Source organism: Prunus persica, chromosome G1, assembly GCF_000346465.2.
Source record: "Prunus persica cultivar Lovell chromosome G1, Prunus_persica_NCBIv2, whole genome shotgun sequence".
Lineage (NCBI taxonomy): Eukaryota > Viridiplantae > Streptophyta > Magnoliopsida > Rosales > Rosaceae > Prunus > Prunus persica.
In genome coordinates this window covers 12,897,648-12,918,987 of record NC_034009.1, presented here as the reverse complement: position 1 = coordinate 12,918,987, position 21,340 = coordinate 12,897,648, and the positions used below count along the sequence as shown (strand labels likewise).

Here is a 21,340-nt window from a genome sequence, read left to right as displayed (position 1 = left end):
TCCTCACGGTTATAAGCAACTTGAATATTGCTCGCCTACTGCAGAGGGCACTATGAGTATCTTCCAAATCTTCCCTAAGTACTCTCTGAAGTACTCCTTCGGCATCCCTCCATGACTTAAAGGTGCAATTAAATGTCTCAAAAAGTGGTGCAATTACATGTCTCGAAAATTACGTATTCCTATGTGATTTGCTTACTTTAACTATCTTCACGAAGTTCACCATTTAATCATCTGAAATTGTTGAATCAACATCCACTTTAACCTACCACCTAGGTATACTTATTTATTTCCGTCAAAACCCTTCATTACAATCTATTCCTCGTGTCGCAGGACTCAGGGGACACTGGGCCCACCCGAGCTGCACCCCTCACTCTCCACTACTACGTTTTACTATTTGCGCGGCAAGAGTTTGCCCGACGAATACAAGTTCGTCGCGCAAAATGCAATAAAGCAACGGAAAAAAAGTTTCGTCACGCAAAAAATTCAAAACTTGCGCGACCAAAGTTTTCGAAGTGCAAAATCTCTTAGCGCAACAGATATGCATTGTCGTCGCGTAAAGTGAGCGAAAAAAAACCCGGATTTTTTGTTGGCGCCAAACACTTGCACGGCGAGAGCAATCGTCGCATAAGAAAACCTAGCGCGATGATGGGACACTTCGTCGCGTAAAGGTGAACACAAAACAGGGATCGATCCCGTTAATTGGCTGTGAAAAGTCGTGCGACGACAGGTTTCGTCCCAAAAGACAACTTAGCGCGAAGAAACCGTTTATCGTCACGTAAGAAAACGAAGGATTTTTTTTTTTTGCACCAAAATAATTGAGGGGGGATATTTTTTTTTGCGCGACGAATTAGTTTTCGTCGTGTAAAGCTGATGTCGGTACATTCTTGAGCGACGAAATTTAAATGTTGTGCGACAGAATTTTGTTTTTGCGCGACGAAAGTTTGTGCGACGAAAATATCATGTGTCGCGCAAAAGTTTTTTGTCGACAAGTTTTTGAGCAACGAAAAAAATCGTTTTGTGCGACGGAAAAATGGTTTTTCATGATAGCATTTTGAGCGACGAAATTTATGGTTCGTCGCGCAAAGTCCTTCTTCTTCATATCAGAATTCTGCCATTGCAGAGGTAGAAAGCAAAAAAAATTTCTTTCTGCCTCTCTCTCAACCTCTCTGCCGCTGCCTCTGCTGGAAAGTTAGTACGTTCATTGGGTAAGTATTTTTTGTCGTTAGTTTATAAGTATTAATATAAATTCGTACTAACGCTATTAATTTTGTTCTCGTTGGGGATATTTGTAATTAGCGATTGGTTGAGAACGATTGACAAGGTATTTTATTCGTTTTATATATTAAAAATGTTAAAGTTAGTTTATTATGTGTATATTTTTTTTGTGAAGTTATATTTATATTATGTTGTTAAATTGTGCGTGAGTGTTGTGATGTACGAAGTTAATTGAAATTAACTTCGTACTTTTATTTGTATGTTTAGTAACATTTAGTTTCCCGTTCGAGATTAGTTGGATTTCGTACATGGATGCGTAAAGCATGACTGCAGTCCAATTAATTCTTAAATTGTCCCACTATTTGGACAGTTTGGTAATGCATAGTGTTGTCACGTAATCTACGGCTACAGGATTAGGTTTCGATTGTGGAGATTTCGGTGTCATCTCGGTACGTTCTTCGGGTGGTACGTAGGTATTTATACCTATGCCCACCTCAAGAACTGTATCGAGATGCTGCCGAAATTCATCCATGTCGAAATCTAATCTCATGTAGCTGTAGGTTACATGACAGGACTATGCATTCCCGAATAGGATAGGGCCCTTACCGGAGGCATAAGGTGACATTATAACTTCGTATGAAATTGTTGTGATTGTTGTGTTGTGATTGTGGTTTCAGGAATTATGAGTATAAGGTGGATACAGAACCCGAATAGATGCGCAGACGAATACTTGGATGGAATCGAGGATTTTATTGAGTTTGCACGTAGACACAACCCGGGTGCAACTAGAATCAGATGTCCTTGTATGAGGTGTAATAACATGTTGTGGGAGACAATTGAAAATGTTGGATTTCATTTAGTAAGGAATGGAATGATTGAGACATATAGCATTTGGAACCTTCATGGGGAACAATTAGACCATGCTTCATCTTCAAATGCCACAAGAATGGACAGTGTTGAACCTATTGTGGATCATAATGATCAAGTCATGGATATTATACAGGATGCTTTTCCATTTGCATCGACCAACATCAATCATGAAAGGGAAAATGACGTGCATACACCAATAGACAGCGCGGAGTTTGAACAATATGAAAAACTGTTAAAAATGCTAACCAAGAGTTATACCCGGGGTGCGAGAGTTTTTCCGTTCTCACAACCATTGTAGAGCTAATGCACGGAAAAATAAAGTATCGTATGTCGAACATGTGTTTCGATTATTTTTGGGGGTTTTCAAGAGAATGCATCCGACGGACAATTGTTTGCCGAAAGACCATAAACACGCACAGAAGGTGTTGAATGGTCTTGGATTAGGTTATGAAAAAATTCATGCTTGCAAAAATAATTGCATGTTATTCTACAAGGAGCATGAAACGTTGGATACATGCCCTATATGCAATGAGTCAAGGTTCAAAATGACATCTCAGAATAGAACGACTAAGATCCCACAAAGAGTCATGCGTTATCTGCCCCTGAAACCTAAGTTGCAGCGATTGTATATGTCGACCCAAACTGCCACAGACATGAGATGACATAAGGAAAAACGGGTAGACGATGATGTGATGCGGCATCTTGCAGATGGGGAGGCATGGAAAGAGTTCGATCGAACGTTCCCCGAGTTTGCTGCTGATCCCCGAAATGTGAGATTGGGACTTGCCACTGACGGATTCAATCCGTATGGGGTTCTAAACCAACACCACAGCACTTGGCCGATTTTCGTATTCCCATATAATTTGCCGCCTTGGAAATGCATGAAAAAAGAATACATGTTGATGACTGTTTTATACATGATGATGACTGTTTTGATAACTGAGGATCCTGGGAGGTAAATCGATGTTTACTTAGGGCCGCTGGTTGATGAGCTGAAGGATTTATGGACAAAAGGTGTTCGCACGTATGATAAATCAACTGGGAAGATGTTCACTTTGCGGACAGCAGTTATGTGGACTGTGAATGATTTTCCAGCATATGCAATGGTTTCTGGGTGGAGCACAAAGGGTTATATGGCATGTCCTGTATGCAAAGAAGATGTAACTTCTGGTTGGCACGCAGGAAAAGTTTGTTACCTTGGTCATCGGAGATGGTTACCATGGGACTACGAGTGGCGGGAAAAAGATAAAGAGTTCGACGGGAACACAGAGCGTTGCCTCAGACCTAGAGAATGGTCCGGCGATGAGATCTTGGAACAGCTTAACCGTTTGGATTTTGCTTCGTTTGGAAAAACAGTTAGTCGGACCAGACCTTTTACACATATGAACTGGCCTCACAAGCCTATGTTTTTTGAGCTCCCATATTGGTCGAAACTCAAATTGAGGCACAATCTAGATGTGATGCATGTTAAGAAAAATGTATTTAACACATTGGTGGGCACGATTCTAGATATCGAGGGCAAGACAAAGGACACAATCAAAGCCCGTCTTGATTTGGAAAGAATGGGCATACGAAGGGGTTTATGGATGAACAGGGACAGTGATAAAGCTAGAAGGGATCTTGCATTCTTTTCTATGAATCCGAATGACAAAAAAGAGTTTCTAAAGTTTGTATCGTCTGTAAAGTTTCCTGATGGGTATGCTTCTAATATCACACGTTGTGTGAATGTTGACGGGGGTAAATTTACTGGACTGAAGAGCCATGACTGCCATGTGTTTATGCAACGCCTACTTCCTGTGGGTATTTGACATCTATTGCCGGAAGATGTTGTGAAGCCAATCATGTTGTTGTCCAGATTTTTTTCCCAACTGACAGCAAAAACATTACGAAAGATAGACATGTTTCAGTTGCGCCATGACATTGTCCAAGTCCTACGCAAGTTTGAGATTATATTTCCTCCAGCTTTCTTCATAAGTATGATACACGTGATGGTTCACTTGCCAGAAGAGGCATTGCTTGCTGGTCCTGTCAACTATCGCTGGATGTATCCAATAGAAAGGTATATAATCCTTATCGTTTATGTATGCATCATTATCACAGGCTTGCTAATTTGTATCATATCGTTTTATTTTGACAGGCTTCTCGGAGAGCTGAAAAAAAGTGTACGCAACGAGGCGAAGCCCGAAGGATCAATTATAGAGGCTTGGGTTCAATATAAGTTGCTTACTTTCTATGGAATGTATTTAAAAGATGTGGAGACGGCTTTCAATCGCCCTCAGCGCAATAATAAAGGAGGTATGAGAAAGGAAAAACTTTCTGTTTTTGCCCAAAGCGCACGACCCTTTGGAGATCCTGGACGAGGAGAGTCGTTTTCTAGAAATGACATGGAGGTAGCGCATTGGTTCGTACTGAACAATTGTGATGAGATAATGGCATACTTAGATAAGTATGAAAAGATGATGAAGCGAGGACATCCATCACATTTAGTTGCCCAGAAACACCGTAAACTGTTTCCACAATGGTTTTTGAATTCTGTAAGTTATAATTGTTTTGTATTTGACAAATATAAATTGTAGTATTTAATTTTGTCAGACTAACATGTGAATGGTTTTGTATTATATTAGGTGAATAAGTTGAAATCATCGAATTCCCCCACTTACAGTGATGAGTTATATAACTTGGCATTGGGCCCGATTCGTGTTGAATTGTTTTCGGGTTGTTATATTAACGGCGTCAAATTTTTGGGGGCTGCACGAGATGACAAGTTGTGTACGCAAAACAGCGGTGTCTATGTCCCAGGTGGAGATGAAAGTACGAACATTGATTTCTATGGCAAACTCACAATTGTCATTCAATTGCTTTACAAAGATTGATACCAAGTGATCATGTTTAAGTGTCGATGGTTTGATAGCAACCCAAATAGGCCGGGAAGTGTTAAAATCGACCATGGCTTACTATCTGTGAACATTAACAGAACTTGGTATGATGACGACCCTTATATTTTGGCAAACATGGCAACACAAATTGTGTATCTAGATGACCCTAAAGCCAGGGGCAGTTGGAAAGTTGTTCAGAAGATGGATCATAGGAACGTGTATGCTATACCAGAACTAGACCCAACTGACAACGACGTCGACAATGTGACTGACCAACGTTTAGAATCTTCAATGGAAAATGATGCGGAAACACTTCGAGATACATATGTTATACAAGAACCGTTTCAAATACAAGGAGTGTCTTCAATCGAAATACCGATTTAGTCAATTACAATTGACCTCGGTGATCTTCCAAGATTCGATGTTGCAATGGGCCCGAGCAACGACGATGATGTAGTTATAGAGGAGGAGGAGGAGGATTGGGAGACCGAAAGTGATGATACCGACGATAACGAAAGTTATTATATTTCAAATGATAAATAATGAATTTTTTTGTAATTTTATTATGCTAGTGTACAGATTTTGTGTAATACAAATGTTTGAATACATGTAGTTGTTATATCCAAACCTTATATATATGGACAACTGAAACATTATTAAAATAAATTTAGTTATAAAACATTGGTAAATCACCCTTTTAATAATAATTTTTAATTTTTTTTTTGACAAAACACGTTTACAAAATGAAAATGATAAAACATTTGTTATAAAACATTGATAAATAAATATATCCAAACCTTTTTCATACAAAGTTTGAAAATTATTGACACCAAACATTTTTCAAAAATGAAAATCCTTGCGCGACGAACTAAACCTCGTCACGCAAAGTTTGCGCGACCCACAATACACTCGTCGCGTAAAGTTAAAACATTGCGCTACAACCTATCATCTATCACGCAATGAAATTTTGCGCGACGACAGGTTTCCTCTCGTCACGCAAATATATATTATTTTATAATATAATATATATACACATATATATTTGAAATTGACGATCGAGTTTGTTCATTGTATTCATATAGGGTCAAGGAGTGTAGCTGTAAAAAATTATCAAAATCGGAGTTAAAATAACCGTTAAATCATGACTTTTCATTTATAACCGTTCAAAAGTTTTGTCCCGTTACTTGATCTCTGAATGTTTTTTTTTCCGATTTTTGGGGTCTAAGATCTCAAAGTATAAACAAAAAAGTTTGACGGCTGGATTACTGAAACTACTTTCATAGAATGCGTATGCCATCAAAACCATATATTCACCAACAATGAATAGTTTACTTATACTTTCGTTAAATATAACATAAGATTATGTGGTATCCCCCTAGTGTAAACATCTTAAATTGAATATCAAATTCAGTAATTGTATTCATATACGGTCAAGAAATGTAGCTGTAAAAAATCATAAAAATCGGAGGTAAAATAACCGTTAAATCATGACTTTTCATTTAGAACCGTCGAAACGTTTTGTCCCTTTACGTGATCTCTTAATGTTTGTTTTTTCCGATTTTCGGCATATACGATCTCGAAGTATAAAAAAACAAGTTTGCCGGTTGGATCATTAAAACTAGTTTCGGATTTAGGGTTTCCGCGGTTTAGGGTTTAGGGTTTGCGCGACGAAAAAGGTTGATTGGTCGCACAAAGCCTACAGAAAACAGTCTTGCGCGACGAACATACGTTTCGTCGCCACGCAATCTCAGTCAGCCCTTTCACCCTGTTCCTCCTTTAACACTTAGTTAAAAAAAATTCAAGTTCATAGAAAGCAGACTTGCGCTACGCTGTCCATATTCGTCGCGCAATCTCTCTGCCAATAAACCCTAAACCCCAAATTTTGGCGGAATTACAACATTGCGCGACGAATAAGTTTCATTGGTCGCACAAAGCCTGCAGAAAACAGTCTTGCGCGACGAACGTAGGCTTCGTCGTCGCGCAATCTCAGTCAGCCATTTAACCCTCTTCCTTCTTGAACACTTAGCCAAAAAAAATTTCAAGTTTACAGAAAGCAGACTTGCGCGACGCTGTCCATATTCGTAGCGCAATCTCTCTGCAAATAAACCCTAAACCCTAAATTTTGGCTAAATTACAACTTTGCGTGACGAATAAGGACAGCGTCGCGCAAACTTTTCAATCTCTCCCGCTAAACCCTAAGTCCCAAAATTTTGGCGAATTGACAACATTGCGCGACGAAACACATTGTTATGCGTCGCGCAAAACCGCGCAACCCTACCCTGATACCAAATTTTGGCAGATTAACAATGTTGCGCGACGGAAGTTATCCTTATGTCGTCGCGCAAGAGTCAATTAAAATATTTTGAGCGACGCTTTGGTTTATTCGTCGCGCAAAATCAAATAAAATTTCAGAAACCATGCGATGGCCTCCTTCTTCCCCAGATTTTGATTTTTGCTCTAACTCTCTCTCTCTCTTTCTCTCCGCCGTCACCTCAGCCCCCTACCCCATTGGAATTGGGACTGCGCCGCCACAACGTTGGTACCCTGGAGCTTCCCCGCCGTCACCGTCGAGCCAGCCGCCATAATTTCCTCGATTTTCACTGAATATGCGCCGCTGTCGTTCTCTTTCCTCCGGCGACCAAATCTGACACCTTAGGTATGGTTTCTGGACTATTTTTGATGCTTTAGCTAATGGTTGGGTAGGATTTCTGTAATTGTTGCAATAGGGCAGTGGATTTGAAACCCTAAGTTTCGGTCGGTTTTTGAATTTCAATTTCGGCCACTTCTGGCCATTTTTCGGGGTAGGTCCGAGAACAAAAGTGGCTCCAATTGATGTTTTCAGCCTAGGGTAGGAACCTTGGCCCTTAGTTTTTAGAATTTTCCGGCGATTGGTATCGCTTTGGACACCCAAGCGCTGCCGGCGTGTGTGGTCTAGCGTGGGCTACTGTAGCAGTCATGCATTGGGTCCCAGTGCAATCCCCTAGTTGTCACGAGCGCGTAGGTGTTTTTGAATTGGAATTTGGTTACCGTTTGAGTCTCGAACGGATTTTGTCTATTGTGCAATTTCCGGGTTTGTTATGTTCGGACCGTTGGATCGAACTCAAACTCATGTATGGTGTACCTTGTATTTCTAGGATCGTCTAGGATTCGACGGATCGTGGATCGGAGTCCCGGATACTCTGAACTCACAAACCCTAGGTCAAGAATCTTAATAAAATTGTATGTGCTTTCAAATATTCGTATATTTTATTAATTTGTATATGTATTAATGAAATTGTGCAGATGTCAGACCTAATTAGACGTCGTAGGGCGATGACGACTACGCAGAGTTCGGAGCCCCGGCTCAGCCGACATCTGCTGTCACTGCACCAGCACTGATGGACCACTTGGCAGTTGGTCCCGCGAGGTCCCAGGCGCCTGCTTCATCAGCTTCATCAGTGGCGCAGCCTGTTAGTGTCAGGCGGCGTCATCGGCCCGCCAGCACCACCGACACCACATCCACTGATGCGTCGGGGTCACAACCAGGTATAGATTTCCTTAAACTCCAGTTATTTTTATTTTATTTTTTATTTTTATTTTTGTTTTTATTTTTGTTTTATTTTTGTTTTTGTTTTTGTTTTTGTGTGTGTATTTTATAGTTAAATTTGTTATTTATTTAACATTAATGTCATCTTTCTTTGCAACCAAGAAGAACACCCGAGGGCCGTGTCGGCAGTTGAAGACGGCGAAGGTCACTCGGGTGACCAACAGTCGTATCAACATCAGATACGACGAGCGACATCGGGCTGCACCGATGGCGGAGTTGCATAGCTCCTTGGCCCACGACATTGGTCATGTCATTCGGAGCCATTGCCCAATGAAATGGAAGTCTTGAAAGGTGATGCCTGACGAGACCAAGACGGAGGTTTGCGGCCAGTTGTCGGTATGTAGGCCTTTTAATTCTTTTTCTTTCAAACTTTATATTTCTATTATTTAAATGTATGTAATTAATTTATTGCAGACGAACTACAACTTGGAGGACCTGGACGATGAGTCGTTGGGGTACGTCAACAGACTCTTCTCTTAGAGGTACAAACAGTGAAATAGCGACTTGCACTACTATTTTGAGGCGTTTCAATCGCTCTTCAAGAGGGTTGCCCGAAGGAGCTTGAGGGGCGGGAGGATAGTTGGGCGTGGCTCTGCGCTCATTTTCAGGTGCCCGCTTTTGTGGTAATTTGTAATATGAATTTCAAATTTATTATATTTTTCTCACTAATGTTTTTTTTAAAATTTTTTATATTTAATTTCAATTTCAACTAATACGTTTTCTTTTTTGTATAACATAATAAAGCCAAAGTCAATAAGGGCAATAGGAAGAAGAAGACTCTTCTCCATCATTCGGGTTCCAGGCCCTTCTCCTATAGGATAGATGCACGGCGGCAGGTAATAATAAAATAATTTTTATTTAATTTTTAATATTTCATTATTCTTAATTTATTTTTTCGTACTAATATTTTTCTTCTCTTGTTCAATTTAGGGGGGTCCAAATTCCCAGAGATCGACGTCTTTGGCGATGTTTATGTTCGACCTGGGAATGAGTTGGCCGAGTCCCTTCATGTAAGTATTATTTAATTTTAATTCTTATGTTACGCATTCAAGTTTAAAGGTTATTATATCAATGTTTTAATTTATATTTTATGTTATGCTAAACAGACGACGATGGTGGAGAGGAGCCAGTTGGTTCTTCAGGAGTCCGCCTCCCAACTTCCTCCCGATACTCCGATCGAGTCTGTGGATCCTCCACAGGATACTGGGTTTCAGATCTTGACGGAGACATTGGATCAGACTTTAGGGAGAAGACCGGGGACATATTGTCGAGGGATGGGAAATGCCAGGCGGAGGGAACCCAGACCCCGTTCATCAGCGCAGTCAAACAGTCCGGTCACTGCTTTGACAGCACAGGTGGCCACTCTTCAGAGTCAGATGTCTGTCATTCTGCAGCCCTCGCACAGTCTGGCATTCCAGTCCCTCATTTTGATGCGCCGACCTCCGAGCCCGTCCATCCCGAGCATCCCCACCAGACAACGGCCCCTGTAGACCCCTAGACCTCTGAACCGCATGTGCCAGACGACAATGTAGATTTTAGAACATTATTTGATTCGTTTTTTTTATTTTCATATTTATTTTTTAAATATTTCTCTTGCAGCATACATTTATTGTATTTTATATAATAAATCTGTTCTTTACAATTCATTCTTTTTTATTGAAATTTCATTTTATTACCCCCAAAAAAAAAACCAAATTTATTTTTTTATAAAATAAAAAAAACAGTAATATTAAAATTAAATGATATTTATATATATTAATTTTGCGCGACGAAATCTTTCTCGTCGCGCAAATTTACATATTACGAAATAAAAATGATTCATTTTTTTAAATACATATAATTTATTCTTGCGCGACGAACATTTTCATCACTCAAAAAGGATATGCGCGACAACAGTTTTTCGTCGCGCAAAATGTGTAGACACGAATTGTGCGATGAAGAACTTTTTGTGCCACAAATGTCTACGAGACGTATTGCGCGATGAATATTATTCGCCGTGCATTGTTGTGGCGACGAACCTTCTTTCGTCGCGCAGAAGTTCGTGCGACGAACTGTTGTGTCGTCTCTAAACCTTTTGTGTAACGAAGGGTAACTGTCGCACAATTTTACGAGAACCAGTGAAACAATTGGTCGCGCAAAGTCTTTCTTCACGCTCTTTGCGCGACAGATCGCGCGACGAATTTTCTATCGCGCTTGAGTTTGTGCGACTAAATGTAGCTCTGCGCAACGAAATTGTCTTCGTCGCGCAAATCGTAAAATGTAATAGTGCCCACAGTTCGAGTATCCCTAAGCCTCGTGGGGAAAAAGTCAAGCATGCTGACTTAACCGAAGACAATACTTAAAGTACTTGGTTACCTCAGGTGATTAAAGAAAATATGACTTCCTAGAAGGTTTGGAATAAACAAAACTAACTCATCTAATCTTAAAACTCTGCTGCCATCCTATCTGATTTCTGAAATCCTTATTTCTACTATTCTTTAAGTATTCTCAACTCAGCAGTAAAAAAATAAAATACTTAATCTTAGCAACACATGCTAGGAAGCCCTCGATCTATTGCATACTTATTCAAGATCAAATAATAAATTTAAATTGCATAAAACCATTTATGAAAGCAAAGGTCCACTCACTAACCTTGCCACCCTGATTAGTCAACTGTCTTTGTCGACTTTACCGACTCGAACACTTCCCTTGTGATAATGCTTCCTCTTTGCCCCTAAACCACATACTAATCCTAATAGGTTAGATGGTCAAACAACCTAAGACAATACTCCCCTCTACAATAGTATACTTTTAAACTATGCTTATTATAGTACCCCAAACTGAATCCAATCTCCAACATTGCCTAAGCTCTCGAATCCGAGATGTGCACCATTCCAATTTTGTTTTCTCCAATCCTCGGCATAAAAATTTCATGACCCCCCTGTTATAGTTCCTCTCGAACCATTTATTTCCAACATGTATATTACGTTTTTCATATGAAAACCTCAACAAATTTTTCAACCCTTCCTAATACATTTTTACTCAACCACGCTGATAAGGTAAAATAACATGGGGAAATGTCAAGCAATACTAAACCTAGGATGCACACGTGGTGCTAAGTGTACAGGAATATAACCTAATGCTCTAATACCAATTGACAGGACCCGACCCAAATTCCACTTTGAAATCCGAGTCGAACCCTGTGCGTATCCAACACCTGGCGGTTGCCGGACACAATTGACCAACTTGCCATTCTAACCCAAAATTCAAAGAATTTCAAGTACAACTTCTGCCAAAAATTCGGCAGAGTCTCCCCTATAAATTGAACATTTCCCAAAAATCTCCACCTGTAAAACAAGCATATACATATATAACCCAACTGCTTAGCATGCATTAAATTACATCCAAGAAAACAACATCATATCATTCTAGGCTCAGGCCTCAACCAATCAAATAAATCATTCTGCAAAATAAGTTCATATTAACTTTTAGAATAACCACAGTACACTAGCAATCTCAAAGACTCCAACTCGTGACTGCACCTTGTAACATCAGGCTACCTACGCACCCTTACGGAGGGATCAATCCACACGTAATTCTTTCTAACACTTGTATCAATCATATACTGAAATATAAATATGTCATACACTGCACCCCATTTATTTTAGTTTAAGAACAAATGTCGGGAGAGGTACTAGAGTCCCGGCATTTAAGTACGTATTTTGGGTGATATTCATACAAGGGATGATGTTGGCAAGGCTTAGAATGACATAATACTGGTAGAAGCATGTTGTGAATATTTGCTTTCAGGATGTTGAGATGCGATAGGGTAGTTTGTAACAACCCTATCCTTAATTAATTTTTAATTATTATTTTATTCAAGGAAAGGACTAGAATACACTTGGAATATTTTATTAGGTTTAAAAGTTGACTTTTTATTCGGGAAGGAATTTGGGAATTTTAATAGTACCGTTGTGTAGAGCACATCGAGTCCTTAGACATGTAGTGGGCTCAAATCCGAGTTGTTGTAAGATTCCACATCAACCAACGGAGAGGGGGTGATGTGCCTTATATGTGCACACCCGCATCCATCTAGCACGAGGCCTTTTGGGAGCTCACTAGCTTCGGAGTCGTAGGAATTCCGAAGTTAAGCGAGTTGGGGGCCAGAGCAATCCCAGGATGGGTGACCCACTGGGAAGTTGCTCGTGAGCTCCCAGAAACAAAACCGTGAGGGCCAGAGAGGGGGGACCCAAAGCGGACAATATCGTGCTACGGCGGAGCCGATCCCGGGATGTGACAGTTGTATTGAGAAAGATACGATCAAAATACGATGAGGGGCAAAATGGAAATTTGCAAATCAGATTTTAAAAACTCTCTCCTCTCTCTCCTCGCGACAACCATCCCTTTCTCTGTTTTCTCTCCAACCAAATGGCTACGGGGGTTGCCATCTCCGCCCCGTCGCGCCACCGGCCCCTTTGCCGTAACCCTGACGTTATCGACGGCTCTAGTTGTTGGAAAAGCTCGGAAACCCGGCCAATTTTCCCCGAGATTCAAACCTCTCGATCTCTCTTCTCCGACCACCAATTTCGACTATCAAGGTATGGTTTTGCGACTACTTTTCAAGCTCTAGCTGATGGTTGGGTAGGATTGGGGAAATTTCTAGGTTTGATAGGTTGATTTTCGAGTTAGGGTTTGGCCAATTTTGGCATCGCAATTCCGGCCACTTCCAGCCAGCTTAAGAACAAAAGTAGTTCCAAAGAGGGTTTTACACTTAAAGTAGGAAGCTTGGTCGGCGGTTTGGAGTTTTTCCGGCCGCCAGAATTTACTCAAGGCACCCACATGCTGCTGGCAAGTGCAGCGGCACGTGGGCCAGGCAATGGACCGGCTTTGGGTCCTAAAATGACCTCCTTGTTCTCACGAGTGCGTAGGTACTTAAGGATTCCATTTTGGTTAATGTTTGAACCCCGTACGGATCTCGCCTACTGTGTGATTTTCGAGCTCGATACGTTTGAGCCATTGGATCATAGTCATTTTCAGATAGGTTGAACTAAATAATTCCAGGATCATATAGAAGTCGACGGATCGTAAATCTAAGTCCCAGATACTCCGAAAATGCCAACCCTAGGGCTAGGTTTATAGTAACCGTACGATCGTGAGTAATCCGACCATCCGATCGAGATAAAACTCTCGGGACATGCGTCCTAGGCATATTGGAATCTTTAGGAACTCTCTTATTGGTGCGAGGAGATCGTGGGCCCCGCGGGCCCTGTTAACCAAGTATAGGCAGCTTGACACCACGGTCGACCGTGAGTTTTCCGAGGCAGTTATATCCTTTGAGAAGTGATAAAATGGTCATGTAGACGAGTCCTGACCAAGAATGAGTTATAGTAGTCATATTTCAGGTTGAATAGATAGTTAATTATAGGTGGCGGCTCGGATAGAAGCAATATCTCCGAGACCTGCGAGGATTGCGACTTGGCCTGCGAAGATTGCAGCTCGGATAGAAAGGGTATCTCCGAGACCTGCGAGGATTGCGGCCCGGCCTACGAGGATGGCATTGACGGTATTAATGGAGTTGACGGATCAGGATTAGAGTTATGCCTAGGTGGAGAGAATTTCAGTTCTGAGATATTCTTAAACTAAAATAAGGGAGTTCAGTGTATGGAATACTTATTTTCATTGTGTGACTGACATGAGTAGAGGAAAGAATTACATGTGGCTTGATCCCTCAATAAGGGTACGTAGGCTGCCTAAGTTTACAAGGTACATCCACGAGTTGGAGTCTTTGAGATTGTTAGTCTATTATTGATATTTTAAAAGTTGAGATGAATTTTATTAGCATAATGATTTATTTGATTTATTGAGGCCTGAGGCCAGAATAGTATGATGCTTCATTTTTTATATAATTTGATGTTGGGTTATATATAAACATATATGCTTGTTTTACAGGTGGGAATTTTTGGGAAATGTCCAATTTACAGGGCAGACTCCGCCGAATTTTCGGCAGAAGTCGTACTCGAATTTCATTGAAGTTTGGTTAGAAGGGCAAGTTGGTCAAATAGAAAATTCTAGAAAAATAGTTTCATGGTATTCTTGTTCTCTTTTCGAAGCATAGTTCCTCTGCATTTGCAATATTATATTGTATGAGTTAATGACCTAAATGGTCCCCCAACTATTGCTCAATTATCATTTTGGTCCACCAACTAAAATTTTCAATTCAAACGTCCTTAAACTTTTTATTTTGTACCAAGATGGTCCATCCGTCAAAGTCTGTGTATTATTCCGTAAAATCGAGGGACAAAACCATATTTTTAGGTGAGTATCCTCCTCTAAAAGAGTTATTGATCCCAATGGTTTCCCAACTATTGCTCTAGTATCATTTTAGTCCACCAACTAAAATTTTCATTTGAACCGTCCTTCAACTCTTTTTTTTTTTTTTTGTATCAAGGAAACTATTATAAAATTTAGAAAATTTTAAAAAATTGAATCTCACTAGCCACATGGCTTTTTTTTTTTGTGAGACTGACCTAACAATTAATAATAAAAAATTCTCTATTGTTTAAATTAATTAAAATCACACACACATATATATATATATATAAAATAACAAATTTTTTAAAAGAGCAAACAATAATTAAAAAATAAAGGAAACTATTATAGGAACTTGTACCTAATTTTAAAATTGAAAAAATTGAATCTCACTACCAACATGGCCTTTTTTTTTTTTATGACATGGACTTAAAAAGTAATTTTTTTTCTCTATTGTTTAAATTAATTAAAAAATTTAAAATAAGATAAATACAAAAATAAATAATAATAAAATTGACGGACTTTGACGGTAGGACCATCTTGATACAAAAAAAAAAAAAAAGTGGAGGGACGATTCAAATGAAAATTTTAGTTGGTGGACCAAAATGATACTGGAGCAACAGTTGAGGGACCATTTTAGTCATACCCTTCGATAGAACTTCTCAAAAAGTCGCATATACCCTTCAAAACTCAGTCACGTGGCCATCGCATGATCAGAAGTAACGGAATCTGTAACGGATGGACCATCTTGGTACAAAATAAAAAGTTTAAGGACGTTTGAATTGAAAATTTTAGTTGGTGGACCAAAATGATAATTGAGCAATAATTGGGGGACCATTTAGGTCATTAACCCTATATTGTAATTACAATTTTTTTTGTTTAAAAAGAAATGAATGGAAATAATTTTTTTATGTCAATAATTATTTAATAGTGTGAAAATTATTAATTCTTTTTAATTTTCTCCGTAGTTGAAAAATATAAGACAAACTTGAATTGGAATCAGAGTTAATTTATTCATCATTGCTCAAAATTCTCTTCTTTTTGTGTGTATAAAGTTCCTTGCCCTTTTTTTTTTTATTTTATATTTTATATAGAAATGCCATGTCACTAAATACTTCATATTCTTTTCAATTGGCAGGAATCAATCTGAATCTAAGTTTATCCAAAACATCATTGAAGAGATTTCAAAATACGTATTAAACTGTGTGCCTTTGGAAGTGGCAGAGCATCCAGTTGGAATGCAACCTCAAATACAAGTTATGAACAAGCTTTTAGATTTGAGGGAAAATGATGTTCGTATGATAGGGGTACGGGGAACTGGTCAAATTGGTAAGACCACAATTGGTAAAGCTGTTTATAATTCAATTGCCCGCAAATTTGAAGGTTGTTCCTCTTTGGCAAACGTTAGAGAAAGGTCAACGTCGCATGAAGGTTCAATCAGATTACGAGAGAATCTTCTTTCTGACATTCTAAGGGTAAAAAATTTGATAAAGGAATGGTTGAGGCGTAGAAAGGTTCTCTTGGTTCTTGATGACGTGGATGACATGGAACAGTTACACAAGTTAGTTGGGGCATGTGATTGGTTTGGTGTAGGCAGTAGAATTAGATGATGGTGTTAATTTAATACATGAGGTCAAGATTTTAGATGATGATAAAGCTCTTGAGCTCTTCTGTTGGCATGCCTTCAAAACAAGTGAGCCTCCTTTGGGTGATTATATGAAACTTGCAGAACTTGCAATACGCTATGCTCAAGGCCTTCCTTTGGCTTTGAAAGTTCTCGGTTCTTGTCTATGTGGTGGAAGTATAGACAAATGGGAAGCTGCATTGGATGGTTTCAAGAGCAAGAAAATTCAAGATGTTCTCAAAATAAGTTACAATGCCTTGGATGATATTGTCAAGGAGGTTTTCCTTGACATCGCATGTTTCTTTAAGGGTAAAAGTAGAAACTATGTGATAGAAACACTAGAAGCTTGTGACCTCAGCCCTAGGTATGGTATTGAAGTACTCATTGAAAAGGCCCTCATAAGTGTTGAACATCGAGATTATATTCGGATGCATGACTTATTAGAAGAGATGGGTAAGGACATTGTTGAGCAAGAGTCGCCCACTGAAGCCGAAGGACGTAGCAGATTGTGGTTTCATAAAGATATCGAGCATGTCCTGACTGAAAATACAGTAAGTAAATTAAATAATATATGTGAATGTAAAGTTTTATTTAATTCAATAACTAACACATGTTGTGTGTTAAGTATAATATTTTTTTAATTATAAATACTTTGTAACACTTACTACATTTTTTTTTCTATTAGGGAACAAATAAAATCACACGCATCGTGTTAAATTTCCCCAAACAAGATGGTGAGATATTCTTGAATGTTGGCAGAAGCTTCTCGAAGATGAAAAATCTTAAAATTCTCATAAACTATAACGTATACCTTTCTGGAGACGCTCGTTCTCTCCCAAACAATTTGAAAGTGCTTTCTTGGAAAAGATGTCTGTTCCAATCTTTTCCACCCAATTTTCTTCCAAAGCAACTAGTTGTGCTCAATATGCCTCGCAGCCGCATCAAACAACTAGGGAAGGGATTGAAGGTACTTTGAACTATCTCTCATCCCTTATTATTTTTAAGAGGCCTCATTTATTGATTGATGTATGTTGTAAATTTCTTTAATGCTATCCATTTGATTATTATTATTTTTAATTATTATTTTTTATTTCATAGCATTTTAAAAATTTGGCATGTTTGAATTTCACGGGATCTCAATTCCTAACTGAAATCCCCGATCTATCCAGCAGCCCAAACTTAAGGTACTTGAAAGCGAATCGTTGTACAAGTTTAGTCAATGTTCATCCATCTGTTGGACATCTTGATAAACTTGAAATATTGGATTTTTATGACTGCCATAAACTCACGAAGTTTCCAAGAAAAGTTGCGTCGAAATCTCTGATAATTTTTCGTCTTAACGGTTGCATAAAGTTGGAGAGTTTCCCAAAAATTGTGAACAAAATGGAATCCTTATGTTTTTTGGACCTTGAGAGAACTGCCATAAAAAAGTTGCCTAAATCAATTGGACATCTCATTGGGCTGCAAGAAATGAGATTATCTGAAAGTGCTATAAAAGAGTTGCCTGCATTAGTTGGAGATCTCATTGGGCTTAAAAAATTGGTCTTATTTGGAAGTGCTATAAAAGAGTTGCCTTCATCAATTGGAAATCTCACTGCCCTAGAAGTTTTACAGTTAGGTGGAAGTGCTATAGAAGAGTTGCCTTCATCAATTAGAAATCTCACTGCGCTTCAGCGATTAAATTTAGAAGGATGTGAAAACCTTGCAAATCTGCCACCAGAGCCGGTCCTGAGCTCTCAAAGGCCTAGGGCGAAAATCTAAAGTGTGCTCATGTAGACACATTAATAATTAAAATTGTAGTTTTTTTTTTAATAAACTAAGCATTGATTTTTTGAAGAAAATATCTTTTTTAGACTTTGAGCTATGTCTTATTTTTCTTTTTTGTCTTTATCAGATTTCCAGAGTTTAAAATTTTATATTAAACAGAACTAATGACAATAAAAATCTAAACAATCACCACAACAAGTTAGAGGCAATAGAAATAAAGAAATTAAAAATATGATCAATCACACTCAAGCATGAAATGTTCAACTCTAATAATTTAACTAATAAACAGAGAACAATATAACATCTGGGTTTGGAGCATATTTTTCCCTTCAAATATAATCACATAAAACTAAATGAAAGTTTTGTACCTCTTCAAAAATCCAAATTGCAAAATTTCAATTAGCACAATCCTTCATTCAATTGTGCTTTCTTCAAGATGGCCAAGACCCATAGAAGAAATACCATTTCGACCGAAAAAAAGATAGAAAAAATACCAGTTCCTTTTTAAAGTATTTTTTTACTTTGGCTTTGACTGCTGGTTGAAACCCACAGATTGATGAATCAATCGCTTTGATTTTGCCCAACAGGTTATCAATTCTTAAATTATTATTCTGTTCACTTGACTTTTTATTGGAAAGGAGGAGAATTGGTTTTGGTTTCCAACGCATGACTTAATGTTGAGCGTCTTTTAGTTTCTTCTTCTTTATTTTTTTATATTTTTATATTTTTTTGTTGTTCTTTTTCAGAGAGATATATATATATATATATATATATATATGGACTAAGAAAAATTTGTGCCCCATTGGTTTTTGGGCCCCGGGCTGTGGCCCTGGTAGCCCTGGGCCAGGGCCGGCTCTGTCTGCCACAATGTATTTATGGGTTGCAAAAGCTGGATTATATTAATCTTAATCGGTGCCCAAAAACTTGTCACACTTCCAAACAACTTGATCTCTGAAGTTTTATCGAGTTCAGAATCACTTCCTTTGGAGATTCGAACCAACGCAAATAGTCCACGCGATGGCAACTTCGCAAGGCAGAGGAGATTGGATTTTGAAGAGTGCAATGTATCAGACATTGATTCCTTGGAGAATTTTTGTCGTTGGTCCAACTTAAAGAAAATTAGTCTATCCAAAAGCAATTTTGTCTGTCTTCCTGTGTGCATAGCAAATGTGTTAACTTAAAGGAGCTTGATTTGAGGGGTTGCAAGAGGCTTGTAGAAATTCTAGTACAACTTCCAGCGTCTATAAAATGGGTTCACATGAGTGATTGCATATCACTGGAAAGATTTTCAACATTGTCAAAGATATTGGAAGACGGAGACATGCAAGGCATTAGTTACATGGACTTGTCTAATTGTCATAGGCTATGCGATAATCTAGAGTTGGACGTTTCGAAGATGACAAAATTATTTAATGAGGTAACGTATTTATCTTTTATCTATATAATTAATATGCATACATTACATGTATTGTTAATACTATACTATGTATGCTGCATGCACGACTAATTAATAATAATAATATATATGCTTGTGTTGTGTTGTTTTGTGTTACAGATGAAGTTTCGTGGCAATGCAAGGATTGTCTTTAGACTACCTGGCAGTAGCAGTAAAGTTCCAGAATGGTTCACTTTTCGTAATTACCTTGATAACTATGATGAGAGTAAATTTGATAACCTTGATCATGATGACAGGAGTGTTTGTAATTACGAACTTCCTATTGAAATTCCTTCGGCTTCCCCATTGGATAACACAAAATTGGTTTTGTGTGTTGTTTGGGAAATTACAGAATCAATTGTTAGCCCTTGTTCTCTTGAATTTGCTTTTCAGAGTCATCGTCGAGATGAATGGCGTGTGTCTGGAGGAGAGACGGAGGCAGAAAATGTGTGGCTGGAATGTATGTCATTAGTTCCGCGTCGGGGAAATATTCCATTTGAGCTGTCTACGTCGGATATGTTTCGAGGTACTAGTCAGTGGTGGGACTGTATCCCATTATTTCTTCATGATCAATTAATGCCGCCTATTTTTCGAGTTACTGTTAGCGGCAAAGGGTTGCGCGTCAAAAGCATTGGGGCCCACTTAGTTCATAACAGTATGTCAAGGGATTATGATGATTATTATCCTGGCAAACATATCGATGAAAATGGATTAGATGATATTTTGCCGACCGCGACCTCGAAACGCGTATGGACAACGACCACGGAATGAGCGATTTGTTCCCAGATTTGTACTCCGATTGGTGAGTTATTTTAGTAATAATAAATATAATTTTTCATATATATTTTAAGGTACTTTTAGCAATATGTTTCATATCAAATTAATTTAATCTCACCACTTAGTCAGTTTATGATTTTTGTTCTAAAGTTTTGTATGTCTTTTTTATTATTTTTGTACCTGAAATTTGAGAGTCAGTATTAAATTGAGAAAATGATAGTTTAGGGTGGCTAATTGAGCGAAAATTACATATTTTAAGGTAAAAATAAAATAAAATATGGGACTATTGCACATTCCTTTACATAAGAGTAAATACATTTTTATTTTTACTAGTCTTCCAAATCATACAAATGCATTTGTCAATGTGTTGTATACGGATCTTTCAATGATGCCCATATTTATATTTTTTTTCTGTTGTCAAAATGTGTATGTATAATAAAATAGAATTTTTCTATTTAAATCTCACACTTCTCCTTGTTCACTCCATTAAGTTGTTAAGTTTTATTATTGTGTAAAAAAATAAAAAAATGTCATCCAACTTAATACCTAACCCTAGTACATCTATACACACACCATCACCACTCTTCATATTAAGTTTTAGAAAAATACAAATTCCTCTACATCCTATTGCCAGATTACTCCTTTTTCAAGGATGTAAAACATTGACGAGTCTACCTCTTTAAAAGATGTGATGGGAGGTGATGGAAGGGCTGGTTGATTTCTTGGCTATATTGATCTTATTCTCTTTCCTTTGATTCATATATCCAACTTTTTAGTTCATATGTCGGCCCTAATAATGAAATTTAAAAGTTTAATGATTTAAGTATTAAAGTGAACAAATAAAAGTATGGTATTTAAATAGAAAAACTGAACCAAAAAAATATATATTTTGAACTTTAAAA

General features: G+C 38.2%; 2 protein-coding genes across 2 annotated transcripts in view; both read left to right on the top strand.

Annotated features, from left to right (window-relative positions):
* Positions 13,721–18,220, top strand: LOC18793238 (disease resistance protein TAO1). The gene is made up of 6 exons (XM_020554062.1): positions 13,721–13,832; positions 13,952–14,089; positions 14,508–14,562; positions 15,974–16,310; positions 16,429–17,010; positions 17,558–18,220. Exons 1-6 carry the CDS (start codon positions 13,721–13,723, stop codon positions 18,218–18,220), a joined length of 1,887 nt encoding a protein of 628 aa, XP_020409651.1.
* LOC109946424 overlaps positions 19,782–21,340 on the top strand; it is a 2,872-nt gene continuing 1,313 nt past the window's right edge. Inside the window, exons 1-2 of the mRNA XM_020554050.1 lie at positions 19,782–20,125; positions 20,195–20,408. Of these exons, the coding sequence (XP_020409639.1) occupies positions 19,782–20,125; positions 20,195–20,408 (558 nt within the window). The remainder of the gene's footprint in view (positions 20,126–20,194; positions 20,409–21,340) is intronic.

Bases quoted from the DNA above. Each gene is read 5' to 3' on its own strand.
- LOC18793238 (XM_020554062.1), top strand. From the start codon at position 13,721: ATGCGTCCTAGGCATATTGGAATCTTTAGGAACTCTCTTATTGGTGCG. The intron at 14,090-14,507 runs GTATTAATGGAG...TCCAATTTACAG, and splicing joins CTACGAGGATGGCATTGACG to GGCAGACTCCGCCGAATTTT. The intron at 16,311-16,428 runs GTAAAAAATTTG...GGTTTGGTGTAG, and splicing joins TTCTTTCTGACATTCTAAGG to GCAGTAGAATTAGATGATGG.